The following is a 14,426-nucleotide window of genomic DNA, read 5'->3' on the forward strand; positions in this document are numbered from 1 at the left end:
TTATACATACATTTCTTACATATCATTGCATCTGTTTCTGTTCAGTGAACAAACAGATCAGATTGTTAGTGGTGAGATTCTGACTTAAGTTATCAGCTTTATCTTTCGATTGCTGTTTGATCATGGACCCCAATTTCTATGTCTTAAAAAGGAAATAATTGCTATTAGATAATGGTGGTGTGGGGATCTAATGAGAGCCTCAGTGGAAGCCCCTCCCGTGCTGGTCTGAGCGCTCCATTCCTGGGCGGTGGCATCATGTAGACACACTCCCTTCTGGCTGGCTGGCTGCTTCTCCTTCACGCAGGACCTTCCTTTCAAAGTGGGTGGTTGTTAGGTTGCATTGGAGATCTACAAAAATAGGCGCCCCATCTGGGCAACTGTGGTGGCACAGTTCAGGGTGCCCAGTGTCGCCATGGTGAATTCCATCTGAGACCTTGGGTGGAGTGTGTGGTAAGAGGGGGTAGAGGGGACAGAAGGTGGTGGCAGCTTCGGCCCTGCCCTGATGCCTCACCGCCAAAGGGATGCTGGCCCACACCAGGCTAGGGGCCCCACCCAGGTACCAGAGGCCCTGCCAAGTATCTTGATTGTTTTAGAAACTTTCGGGTACTAAATGTGGGGTGGCTGGGAAAGATGCCATCTGAGTTAGACCGAGCCCTGGGTAGGCTCCAACCCTCACCACTGGGGGTGGGGTGGGGAATGACTCAATGTGAAAGCCTTGTGGCCTGCAGCTGTCTAATTGTCCCAGGGTCAGATCTACCCCAGACATCATCCATGACCCTTGGAGGAAATGGGGAGGAAGGTCAGGGACAGGCTGGAGGGCTGGGGAGAAGTGCAGCTTTCAAGGAATGTAAGATTCCTATCTTCCATTGCAGCTGAAGGGTTCTTTCAAAGGCAACACACCCACCTGAAACAAAAAGACAAGCAATAGGGAAGTCCCTCAATACAAAAATGGCCCTGTTTTTTTTTTTTTTTTCTGAAAGGAAGTAGCATTTTTTCTTTGTAGCAACTATTCTGCCCACAGAAGCTTCTGAAACATAACTTGCCATCACTTTCCAGTGATTTCACAGAAAGTTCTAGCTACCTGCTGTCGAGTTCTCTCATTGCTGGTGGTGGTGGTGGGGGGGGCGGTGTATTTGCCTCACCAGTGCTGCAATCCTGCCACAAACCAGTGAAATAATCCTTAAAGTCATCTCCAAGGTGGACTGATTTTGTTAGGACTGTATCAGGGAATGTAACAGACATGAAGAATGCTTACACATTATTGAAGATGGATACTAATGACCTTGATACAAGGCAGATTGTGACATCCTGCCTTCTGTCAAGGTCAGCTGTGCTGAAGATGGTTGTAGATAGGCCTGAAACATAGAATGAAGATCTTCAGGGGTCTTAAGCACTGAAAAAGATTATAATTGTCTTGACTCCCCACCCCCACCTCCCCTCAATTCAAAATAACAAAGTCCTTCCACTTTTTTTTCATGACTACTTATGAAATATCTTGAAATGTCATGTTTTTCTGTTTTGGTATGCTTAGTATATTCCCCTATTAGGTAACATTTTAGCAATACTGAAAAGGTAAGCTGGGGAAGCCTGCAAGGGCTTCAAATGCTGATCTTAGAAGATGGAGACTAGGCTGTAGACACCAGCAAAGTTTTGACTCGTGGGAAATGATGGGATGAAACACTTGCAGGATTTGTGAAGGCTCTGCAGGGTGAAACACATGTTTATCTGTGCACAGACACAAGGATGGATGAGGAGCAGGTTGCAATTACAAATTGACAGGATTTTGTGGCTGTGAGGTTCTTCTGCATTGGAAGAGAGGAAGGGTGGAAGACCTTGAAGGTCTGTCCTGCAGGCTAGATATGTCAGGAAGGAGAGTTGATTTTCCTAGAAGTCGAGGTGTGTCTTTTAAGCAAGTAAGTTGAGGATAACTTAAAGGTGAAAATGTTGCTATGACAGTTGGCTACACAGGTGGGGCCAGGGAGAACTTTTAAACAGATGTAGATTCTGTGTGGAGGTGGCAGTCAAGGCCCACTGCGAAGGCCTCCTTGGGAGGAGAGCACAGGGTGGAGACTGAGCCTTGAGCCTGGCCCTGAGTTGGTTGGGGAGGGGCTAGAGAGCTGGTAGAAGGGACTTGTCTCCTGGCCAACAGATGAGATTTTCAAGTTGCACTTGGGCCCTATGGAATGGTTAAGGGTAACCTGGAGGGAGTCAGACCAGAGAGCCAATTTGGGGATATTTTGGGGATAAAAATATCCATGACAGTAAATCAGAGGTGGCCTTGGACATAAGACCAGATTTTGGATTTAATTCTGAATTTTGGACCAGGCCTAGTCACCCTCCTGTCATGTATTTATCTGACAAATGTTTACTGACTACCTATTGTGTTAAGGTGCTGATTGTAGGCTAAAAAATCAAAATGCAAACTCATTTCTTAATGTACACAAACGTATCTGTGGTCCTCCTAAGTGTTCAGTCAGCCAACCGATGAGACTGCATATTCTGCTGCTTTTACATCCGGGAGGAGAGACAACAGTAGTGAAAACAGCATAACACTTAAAGGCCAGAGGCTGCAACACTTAGCCTCTGCCTAGGGAAGTAGAAGATGTAGTCTTCGAACAGCTTCGTGCCATATTTATAAAGAACTGGTGGTTTCTGCAATTCAAAATTTAATAGTTTGATGAAAACTAGTTAGTAGCATTCTACTGGCTGATGATGTAAGAATCTTATGTCCTGGATGAAGTCAGTTTTAATAAGACAATCTGGTGCCGGTGGCTCACACCTGTAATCCTAGCTACTCAGTAGGAGGCAGAGATCAGGAGGACTGTGGTTCAAAGCCAGCCCAGGCAAATAGTTCACAATACCCTATCTCAAAAAACCCTTCACTAAAAAGGGCTGGTGGAGTGGTTCAAGGTGTAGCCTCTGAGTTTAAGCCCAAGTACCGCAAAAAATAAAACAAAACAAAACTGTAAAGCAGCATTTACGTGGTAATTTCTAACTGTTTGGAGGATTGGGAGACACATTTCCTTTTCCATGTTAACAGGCAAGCCCTGAAGTATGGGAACCAGGAGGGGCTGGGAATCACTGCAGCTAAGTGAAACTGTGGACTGAACGTGCTGTAAATGACATGTTATTCTGTGACCTTCAGCTCCACAATGTTTCTAATGCTAATTGGAAGATGTCACAGATTTAGCCACAATAGACTGGGGGTAAGCAGAATAAAATACATCAGTAGCCTAGGGGCCCTGTGGCTTTGCTTAACATGTTAAAGAAATATCTTAGTGGGTCTTAGAACATACTTTGTTAACTCATTTGCTTTTACCCTCTTCGATGGAAAGTAAACATTTCCTCATTTTTGTTACATAGATATCTTACTGTGGATTGAGCTGATTTTAGTTATGAGTACCTTGGTGTTACTAAAAGCTAATTTTGAATGTCTTAGCATCTGACTTTGAAATGTTGAGGTGCTAGAAGGCCTGTATGTCCACAGGTTCAAAAAAGGAGAAGACTAAAACTAGATCTTGGAGCTCCTATTTCAGGAGCAACTCTGACATACCAACCTGTGCCATACCCCGCCCTCCATCAACTTATCCCAAAGCATAAATAGCTCTCAGTTTTTTTAATGTAATGTAATGTAACATAATGATGTAGCCCCGTGACAGAGCACTTGCATAGCATGGGCAAGGCCCTGACTTTATCTCCAACACTACAGAAATAAAGAAAAGAAAAACTTCCATGTAAGAAGACACCGATCCACTTTTAGGCATCTGTACATTTTGAGGGGATGATGTGATTTTGTACTAATTTTTCAGATGCCTTTTACAGTCTCTGGTTCCCAGGTCACAGAATTACAGTTGTATTTTCCTTGAGGTTTTTATTCTTTATTATCTCTGTGTCAACAGGCCATGTTCTGTCACTACAGAACATTTTCCTCTGCCCCAGTGAGACCCATCACTTAGCCCCCTCAGGGAAAGTACTCAAGAGTGTGTATGCTTGAGAGGAGCATGGTTTGTATATACTTCTCTAATACACCTGGGTTTCAGAGTTAAATATTTTTATTTTGGAAAAGTACTTCAAGTATTGTGGACGTGTAACTCTGATCTGAACCTCAAATATCCTCTTGAAAGGCAGAAGTTCCAGGCAGACCTCTGGAAAATTTCTTCAGGCACACAATTATGCATGAAGATATTTTTTTGCTTGTTTTGTTATCAGATTTTTTTTTCTTGCCCTGGTCTGAATAAGTAGAATCAAAGTGAAACTTACAGAATAACAGTTAAGAACTGGCTTCCCAAGCTGGGTGCAGTGAGATTCTGCCTCAAAACAAAATAAAACCAAAAACCTAACCCTCCCCAAACTGGATTCCTCTGGCTACTTTGATCTGCAAGTTCACTAGACACTAATTTCAAAGGTACAGAGTATGAATTGTGGTAATAATATGGACATGACTCATGTAGAAGGAGCACAAATACTTACGTACCACATAAACACAGCCCATTTGCGCTAACATTAGAAAGCTACAGACTTTTCAACATTACCTTAGGTCAGTATTCAAACAAAATCTACCATTATTAAAAACTGCCTTTTATAAATATTTAAATTGTTAAACATAGACTAAGAGGCAGGGAAACAGTGTGAGGAGTTCTCCTAAGTTCAAGTAGTTTTACCAAAGCCCCATTTTATTCAAGAAACAAAAAAGGGAAGGGGTCATTTGGTGCCATGCTTTTATTCAAACGCGAGGGGAACTACACTGTACCAGGAAATAGCAAATACGACAGTATTTTACAGCACAGCATCTTTTACAAACCTGTAAGCAATGCTCTAGAGTGGACAGGTAAACACGCCATACACCATACATTGCCCAACAGTGTCTGTGAAATCATAATTAAAATAGCTGACTCTGGCTTTAAACAGCCAAATAAAAACTGTAACAGTCATTCTGAAACAAAATCGAAAAGCCAAGAGGAATTAAAAGCTTTCCAAAGCTGTGTCAAATAGCAGAATCTGACAGGCTACACTGGTAGCTAGGACTGTGTTTGGCAAATTCAATTCAATAATTGTAATAATAATTTGACCTCTGATGATGAAAGCACCAGTGTATTTCAGTAAGGTTGACAGAAATCCCTCAACTTTATGAAATAGCTAGTTTTCATTTGTATAATTTAAAACATAATTGTAAAAAAGCTGCACCATCATTAAAAAATCTGCAGACTTAAATATATCCGTATTCCTTTTGCATTAATAAAGTAAAATGTTATACTGAGAGCAATGAACTTTGCGGCCATATTCACATTCTACCTTCAGACACATGGACACTCACGTTTAGGGACAAGGGCAGTCAGCCTGTTAGCCTGAGACAGTTCCTCCACTGTCTTGCGCCCAGTTCTTCCTTATGTAATTCCCAGGGAATAATCAAGATTTCTTTGATAAGGAAAACTTAACTGGCTGAAAAGAAAATTTAGTAATGTAAAATGCTTATTAAATCCTTCTTTTGACTATTATGCACCACATTTTGATTAGGTTCGCTTAGAATTTTTAAACTAGTCCTAATCTAAACAAACATGTATTTGATGATCATTTCTTTCTCATTGTAATAGAACTTGTCTGAAAGGTAAAATGTGCAATTCCCCATTTTAATATTCATATACTATATACATAATATGTATACAATGAAAATATAAGAGCTACATAGCCTGGTCTCTTACATGCAAACAGCAGATCACGAATAGTTTTGAGCTACACATATATCTTGCACAAATATTGAGAAAAAAAATCTGTGAAATTTTTTTTACAGTTTTAACAAATATACATAAATATAAGAACATAAATTACAGTAAAATATTGACAGCGTTTGAGAAAATGTTGATAACCCAGATGCACCGATGCCTGAAGGCCTCATGATAGAAAGTACAGCTCAGGCCATCTCCTTCCTATCTGTTTTTAAAATAAATGCATCGTGTGAGACATTAGTTTTCTTTCCAAACAACTCAGAGAAATGTATATATTTTTCATCTCTACATCCATGAAAGAAAACAAACCACACATCTCATTTATGATACAATACTGTCTTCCCCGCCCCCCCGCCCAGTTTACACAGTTGTCACAACACTGAAACATAACAGGGTCACATAATCATTCAAGTCTTTTCCTGAGAATGAAGGTTTTCCCCAACTAACCCTCTGGTATACATTGCTAAAGAACAAAGATCATGAGAGGAGATTTCAAGTGTGTCCTTAATCTAAGCTGTTCCACTTTAAAAGGATTAAAAAGAAGAAAAACTCAATAGAAGTAAAATAATGTGAAGCTATTTTAAAATTAAAATGTAGCCCTTTGTACATGTTTTAAAATTCTAAATATAATTTTATATCAGTTATAAATATAATGTAAAGACCCCCTGAGAACTTGTTTCAGGAAGTCTTACATCTTCATACTGAAAGACTACTCTCAAAGTGTCATTCATTTCTGCCAGCTTATAAAGTGACTTACTTTAAAAGATATAGAAAGGTTTTTTTTGTTAAAAGAACAATCTAAATTATTCTAAGTTGGCCAGAGTGGTGTGAAACAGCACTGATTTAATCAGCAACTTCTTAGAACATATTCTTGGTTAAGCTCATGTGGTTTAAAGCAAACTATTTAGCAGCTCTTTACACCTCCTCTTATTTAGTAGAGAAATGTTAATACTTGAGTGAATAAATAATACAGAATTGTAAATACTTAGAATAATTTTTGCAAATGCTATAACACCATTAAAACATGAGGCTTATTGTAAAACATAACACTAGTGTTTTTCTTAACATCATAAGAAAGGTGCGAGTTACTTCTGACGGTGTACTTCCTACTTTCATGATCTCCACATAGAACAAAATACAAAGGTATCTTAGAATAAACTCCCAAGAGAGAAAAGCAACAAAATAAATCATCTGAAGACAAGTATATACAGTAAAAGGTTAAAAAAAAAAAAGCAACAAACACAACACATAATTTGCAATCCTAGCCACATTTCAACCATAGTCCCACTGTGTCCATGAACTCAGTGCTTCACTGTCTCTACTACCAGCAGGCAAACCTGGCAACACATAGAAGTCTCCACTTGTGAATCAAATATTTCCTTCATCACTGAGACTTATCTCCCAAGTGAGAATCTTCTGCATTCCAAAATACTGTGGTGTACATTCCAGTTGTTCATGACAACAGTTAATGTCCAGTTTTAATGAATAAAGTCTGTTGGCAATTAGAAAGGTTTTCTATAGGCAGGAAAGAGGAAGTGCAAACTTACCACAAATGTTCTGAAGCAGGTATTTCCCAACTCCTATGCCTTAGTAGGTAAAAGTTTCTTGGGTGTTACTGGTCTTTTGGTCTGCCATAAATGGCTATGAATGGTAATTGCATCAACACTGGCAGATAAAGTTTTAGCAGGTATGTGGCTAAACTGTTTCCTGTCAGAATTGTATTTGTAAAGTCCCTCAATCATTTTTTTAGTGATGGATTTAGGGCCTATCCCAGTCAGCTTATTGATTTCTTCAGTTTCTGGGCAATATGTATACAAAGACCTGAACTGGCAGCCTGAATCCCGGAACAAGATCAGGAAGTTGTTGGCATCTGACTTCTCCATTTCCTTTAGAATAGAAAACCGAAAAAAGAGAAAATAATAATAAAAAGTCTATAACATTTTGCTGCATGAAGTTTATATAACTGTGTAATGTTTCTTGGTCAAATCTGATGACATATCTTATTTTATTACCTTTGGCAGTGCTCGGTATCAAACCCAGGTCCTGTGCTTGCTAAGCAGGCACTCTGCCACTGAGTCAAACTCCTAGCCCTAATTTACTGGCAAATCTTAAAGCCTGCTCTGGGTCTGTAATTGGGTATGCAGTCTTGCAGGCTGAGTGAACTAATGCAATCTAATAACTAAACATCTCGTTGCAGACCTTTTACATGCTGTTGAACTTTAGGAATCTGCCTGAGAGTATTTTCTCTTGCACTAGCAGAACAGACTCCTACAGTTTTAGAGTGTTGCTAAGTTTAACTTTCATGCAAATGTGCTTACCTCCAGTATTTTTTTCTTCTGACCTTCATTTACTTTTCCAGCCAAACAGCAATGAGCTAAGGCATTTTGTATTATGTGTTTATTAGATTTTGCACTGGGTTCTTTGTAGAGCTTTGGTCCTGTGGTAAGCATTTAAAACAATAATAAAAATAACATTCCCAAGACAGAAATACTTCTTTAAAATGATATAATTGCTCCTACAGGATGAAACTATGAGAAAAAGCCAAATTCTATGCTTGAAATCTTCCTGGTGATACTCCAATAAAAACACAGCTTTATCCACACTGTCTGCTAACCTGTATTCTTTTTGGTGGGACAACTTTTGAACTTACAACTTCCTGCTTGCAAAGCAGATGCTCGACCACTTGAGCCACACCTCCAGTCCATTTTGCTCTGGTTTAGAGATGAGGGTCTCACGAACAATTTGCTCAGGCTGGCCTCAAACCTCGATCCTCCTGATTTTAGCCTCCCAAGTAGCTAGGATTACAGACATGAACCATGGGCACTTGGCTCTGCTAACTTTTCTTAAGTCTGGTAAGATTATATACTGGTGAGCTTAAAGTAGAATGGGCCCATAAAAGTAATTTAAGCTTTTAAGAAAGCAAGAAAAAGCTTATTTTTCAAGTTGCTCAGATTGTTTAACTAAACTAACAGAGAAGCAAAGGGAGTAAGAGGGCGATGGTGTCCAATCCCAGGCTTTAAAGGTTGTCAGATTGGCTGTACGAGGTTTTATTAAAAACCGGAGTAGAGACAAATCTCTAGCCAGTGCTAAGTTCATTAGGGCTTCGCAAGGCTTCCACTTCTGTGGGACTGCAGGTAGATGGGGCTATCTCCTTCCCACGGACATTCCCATTTATGCTTTCTTGCCTTCCCTTTTCACTTCTCAATGTGCTGCTTACCTTTCTTCTCATTGTCTCTCCAGGTTCATGTCTGTACAAGGGTCCTTACCTAATTCTGTTCTTTGATTTGCTTTTACCTCAAATCATACCACTCAAACAGAGGCTGGAAGAGGACCTGGTAGGGATGCGTGAGGTCAGATACCCTCTTAGATCCAATACAGTCTTATCTTTTGGAGCCTCTTACAATTATTAAAGGTACAGATTCTAGATCCTGAAATCCCAGTGTTGGGGAGAGGACTTGGGGATTCTAGCCATTACACAGTAACAAGGACCTGTGCACTCCTGAACAAATTTCTCTGAAGCTTCTTCAGATCCAGCATTTGAAAGAAAAGTAAAGGGATGAGATGTGAAGTGGCATCACCACTTTTGTTTAGAAATCCATTTCTATTTATCAGGGACAAGTTACTGCCTAATTGCTTGTGCCTACAGTTTTTGTTTACCAGCAATAAAACTTCAGTTAGCATAGCTCATGGGTATTCGATCAGTGTACTAAATTCAAATGTCTCCGTAAAGCAGACACACTGACCTGTATATTCTGTTCCAGAAGCCACTGAGGAGGTTGTTGATGCGTTTTCCCAGTCCTTTTCTCCATTTCGACTGCCACAGCGACTTGGAGATAAGAAGCCTTCCACAGACTCTGACCTAAATAGCAAATAATATATTTTTTTACATCTCAAACAGAGAAAGAATGTTTGGGGGCCAGAGGGCATATGTGAGAGTATCAACCAAAATCAACCTAGTGTTTTAAAAGTAAGATGGTGATAATGTTGTTTGTCTTATTTACAGAAATTAGTAGGCACTCTATAAATTATTTGTTGAAACAATGTTTTCCATCTGAAACTGGCAGCTAACATGGTCAGATGGCAAAGATGAGAGCTCTAAGCTGATGCCTGCACTAGAAACATTCTTCCTGACATTGACTTTCTGCTTCTAATTTGTATCCTAGAGAAAGAGGGCAAAGAGATCTGTCGTCGATGTGTTAAATTCAAATGTTCAAGTGTTAAATTTAAGCAGGCAACCTACATTATTCTAATGTCAGGATAGAAAAGTTCTTATATTCACTGGGAAATAAGCTAGAGAGGCTGATTCTAGATAATGTATTTTCTATTTCTACCAACGATCATAATCAAATTAGCAACCACCTTTGTATAATTACTATTAGTGTTTGTCAATAATTCAAGTTCTAAATGATAAAAAACATTGAAAGATGAATAGCCTTCTTTATATAATTTCTTTTTAAAAGATACTCCTATACTTTTTTTTTTTTTTTTCTGGTGGGACTGGGGTTTGAACTCAGGGCTTTGTGCTTAAAACACAGGCATTTTACCACTTGAGCCACACCTCCAGTCCCCAGATAATCCCAAATCAGCAAAATTTATGGAAATTTATGATGATTCAGATGTTATAAAATGAAAATACTAAAAGAATTTTTTTACTTAAAATTTTGTATAATGTAGATACCACATTCTTCTCTGTGGAAAGTATCCAAATGCTCTGTATTTACCTTGGTGTCCTCTTGCCTGAGTGAACACTCTCGTTATCACCTGTGTTCAGCGATGCCAGAGAAAGGCTAGAGACTGAAAAAACACGATAAATTCGTGATCCTGAACAAAAACAAAGTTAGAAATGTAAAAGGAGCAACTAGCAAAGAGTCTGTTCATTAGATAACACCAGCATATGAAAACTAAGCTTCTGTAATTTCATTTTTTGACTTTTAATCTAAATACAGAATATGCTTGCATGCATATATACACAGTTGAAAAGTAACACAAAACCTATTTTTAAAAAGCAATGATAGGACTAACTTGCTGTTCCAAAAAGAACAAGAGACCTGGTACTGTCGTCAGAAGTTTCAGGAAAGAAAAACAGCCGTGTGCTGGTGGCTCATGCCTATAATCCTGGCTACTTGGGAGGATGAGGCTGGGAGGCCTGGTGTTCAAGGCCAGCCCAGTATAAAGGTAAAGCCCCAGCTCAACAAAAAAAGCTGGTAGTGGAGGCTCATGACTAATCCCAGCCATGTGCGGAGTGAAAGTAGGAGGATCGAGGTCTATGCTGGCCCTAGGCAAAAACTTGAGACCCTATACAAAAAAACCTCTAAAGGAAAAAGGGCTAGGGGCATGGCAAGCATGAGAGCCCTGAATTCAAACCCTAGTATTGGGCTGAGGGTATGGCTCAAGTGGTAGAGAGCCTGCCAAGTAAGAGCAAGGCCCTGAAGGCCCTGAGTTCAAGCCCCAGTTCTTAAAAAAAAAAAAAAAAAAAAAAAGCCCTACAGACATGTTTTTTATACGTTTCATGCACATAACATCCATAAGCATTTAAAGAGTAGTTAGTAATTCAGGTGATTATATCTGAGGTAGGGTTCCTTAAGTTAGTATTTAAATTACTTTTTTAGCATTCACATTTGTTCTACTGCATATATGCATGCACACATAATGCATCATTCATCAAAATCTTCACTGGCTCACTTTGGCTTTATTTGGGATTCCAAATCAGAGCATGCATAAAATTGTGCATCCAGCTGAGTTTTACCAAGCATACTCAAGTTACTATGACAAACCATGCTGGTGTTTTACGAACAGACTCCTCAGAATAACCTGTTACCTGGAGGACCTTTTATTGGTGTTTTGGGGGATTCAATATGATCCCTGTGAATAGACTTTGGCCGCTGTTTTTTCGGCTTTGCCACCTGAGGACGGGGCCGAATTACTGTATCCATGTCTTCCATGAGCTTTAGCTGTTTCCGTCTCATATATTCTTGCCTAATAAATTCTCTGCGTGCCCTCTCGTCTTCTTTCTTTTGACGTTCTTCCTCAGTTTTACGCCTAAGAAATCAATTGAATTTCTTATTCTGCATTCCAAAGACAAGTAATACTGGAGAGAGTTACATGTTGATGTGAGAAGGATGAGCTACCATATTTCAGCATCTTGGGGAAAAATGTGCTTCATTTAAAATGTACTTGAGAAAATATAGGTTGGATGGATGGATAGACAGATAATTTCCCAAAGTTACAGGGATTTTTTTTAAACACTTAATATTTTAAATTAATGTTTCTGGAGAACTTTACTTTGACATGCGAAATCAGGCAAAACTTTGAGGAAATTAACTTCTACAATGCACAAAAGTCAGCATCGGTCCAGTTCTACACATTAATAAGGATGCATGGGACCCTCCCCTCAGCATACTCCTGGCGCACTTGTCTAAATGCCCTGCACCATCAGTGCTAAGATGTGGAACCCACCCGGCCACACCCAGTACCTTGTCTCCTCCTTCTTATGCTCCATCTCAGCTTCCAGCTGCTGTTTCCGAAGCTGAGTTTCTTTCTCTCTTCTTAATCGTTTCTCCAACAATGCTGCTCGTTTCATTGCCATATCGTTTTCTGCTTTTTGATCATCCTACAAACAAATTTCATTGAAGCAGATAAAACATTTTAGGGACTAAGGCTCTCAATTTCAATTGTTGTAGTCATGTAATATGGTTACTTTCATAACTGAAAATCTGTACTGCCCACCATACCTAATGTGGACATGTTTCAGAAACTATGAAGAACTGAGTTAAAGTGTTAACAATTCTGTCAAGTAAAAAGGACACTTAAATTTAATGGGCATCAAAAGAAAAAGTTTTTTTTTTTTGACTTCTAATAAATAACTAAGTGAGGAGTCTGCCCTCAAAAAAAAAAAAAAAGCAACATTTAAAGTTGGATAAATAGCATTCCCAAACTAGCCACCCAATGTCACATAATATAAATGAAACTGCTACTACTTTTTTTTTTTTTTTTTTTTTAAAGTTGAGGCTCTGATAGTTTGATAGGTTCAAAACTAGGTTTTCCCTTTGAAGAGAGTTAGTCAGGATATATAAGGCCTCCTGGGCCTGCCCTGGCTCTTAGGGACAACCCTAGTTTTCAGAGGACTTCTAAATGCTTCAGAATTCAGGAAAATAATAGGCTATACAAGTGGTTCATTGTCTTAACGATTCTTTGCCAATGCTTATTCCACTGGCATCCAATATAGTGCCATACACTACAGATACTAAAATAAAAAGATATGGTGCCTTAGGTCAAGGAGCTTAAAAATCATTGGGGAAGAGGTACAAATAAGGTACTTTGCACAGCCCTGTGGAAGAATTAACGGAGAATAAAGAGAGTTAGAGTTAATGGTTTGTCTAAGCAAGTTTCTATACCTAACAAACTACATACCCTACACTATGCTCTAGGGAGCAAAGATCCAGTACTGCAAGGAATTCACACTCTTAAGAGACAAAGCAAGTAAGAAGGGAAGAACTAACACCTCTGGGTCACAGGTGCTCTTATACGTATGTTCAGGACACACCCAGACACAAAGGAGGAGGTATTTAACCTCCACTTAGGAAGCACGAAAGCTTTAGATGAAACTTGAAGTTAGTGTTCTAGAACAATGTAAAACAGAAGTTACGGGAAAGGCTGGATGCATAGGTTTAGGGTAGTCTGTCAAAGTCCCTGAACGTTATACAAAAGGTGTGGCCTGTGTTCAATAAGCAATTCTTTAGACTTTTTTTTTTAAAAAAACAGAAAAAGACTCAACTGGAGCTGTGCTTTTGGGACAGTTATCAGTATGGAGAACAGAATTGCATGATTAGAGTCAGGGAGTTCACCTAAGAAGCTTTGTGTGGTGAAGAAATGGGATGAACGGAATGAAGGTTCAATGTATGGCCTGTTTTCTACTAGAGCTTTCCCCACTGTTTGCTTTCTCTGTACAGGAACAGGAAAGCTCTCTAAAACTAAACAGTAAACTTTAATACTTATTAGTGCCTGTAGTGACAGTCTATTAAAATATAGTAGGTATTAGAATATGATAGTATTCTATTAAAAATTTCACATGATTAAGAGACCAATCATGATTAAGAGACTCACATTAAATTTCTAAATATTAAAACAGGACAATCACCCTGAGATCAAATATTAAAAAATGACACATTTCCAGCATTAAATGATCAAAAGTAAAACCAGCAATGGTAATCACTTCAATGTCTTTTTTCCCCCACTACTGCTGTATGCTTCAATTTAAAATCTCAAATTAGTACATTGTTGCTGTTGGGTGCTGTCTTTTCTACTTATATTCTAAAATGTGGTGCTGTACAGGATTAGGGTCTATATTAATCCCTTTATTTCAAAAAAGAAATGAATAACACGCATGCTTCCAACTATTGAAAAACATACTCTTTCATAGAATAAATGTGGAAAATTTAGAAAAATAAAAGTGGGTAATATTATTAAGGCTTTTCTACCTTTTCTTTATCTAAGATAATTTCTAAGTATCACCATCAAGAGGTAATAGATACTGTAGTTAAACGCCAGTAGTTCATGCCTGTAATCCTAGCTACTTGGGAGGCAGAGATTGGGAGGATCAAAGTTTGATGCTAGCACAGGCAAACAGTTTGAGACCGTGTCCAAAATAACCAGAGCAAAATGGACTGGAGGTGTGGCTCAAGTGGTAGAGTGCCTGCTTTGCAA

General features: G+C 39.0%; 1 protein-coding gene across 2 annotated transcripts in view; it reads right to left on the reverse strand.

Annotated features, from left to right (window-relative positions):
* Window positions 1-4,701: 4,701 nt before the first annotated feature.
* The window catches only part of Camsap2 (calmodulin regulated spectrin associated protein family member 2), a 103,204-nt gene continuing 93,479 nt past the window's right edge, over window positions 4,702-14,426 (reverse strand). For both annotated transcript variants that reach the window (XM_020172624.2, XM_074048682.1), the window contains 6 exons: window positions 12,197-12,333; window positions 11,542-11,762; window positions 10,445-10,517; window positions 9,467-9,582; window positions 8,042-8,160; window positions 4,702-7,609 (listed from right to left, as the gene is read on the reverse strand). In XM_020172624.2, coding sequence (XP_020028213.2) covers window positions 7,304-7,609; window positions 8,042-8,160; window positions 9,467-9,582; window positions 10,445-10,517; window positions 11,542-11,762; window positions 12,197-12,333 — 972 coding nt within the window. In that variant the 3' untranslated portion in view covers window positions 4,702-7,303. The remainder of the gene's footprint in view (window positions 7,610-8,041; window positions 8,161-9,466; window positions 9,583-10,444; window positions 10,518-11,541; window positions 11,763-12,196; window positions 12,334-14,426) is intronic.

The sequence above is a fragment of the Castor canadensis genome, chromosome 11 (assembly GCF_047511655.1).
Source record: "Castor canadensis chromosome 11, mCasCan1.hap1v2, whole genome shotgun sequence".
NCBI classification, from domain to species: Eukaryota; Metazoa; Chordata; class Mammalia; order Rodentia; family Castoridae; genus Castor; species Castor canadensis.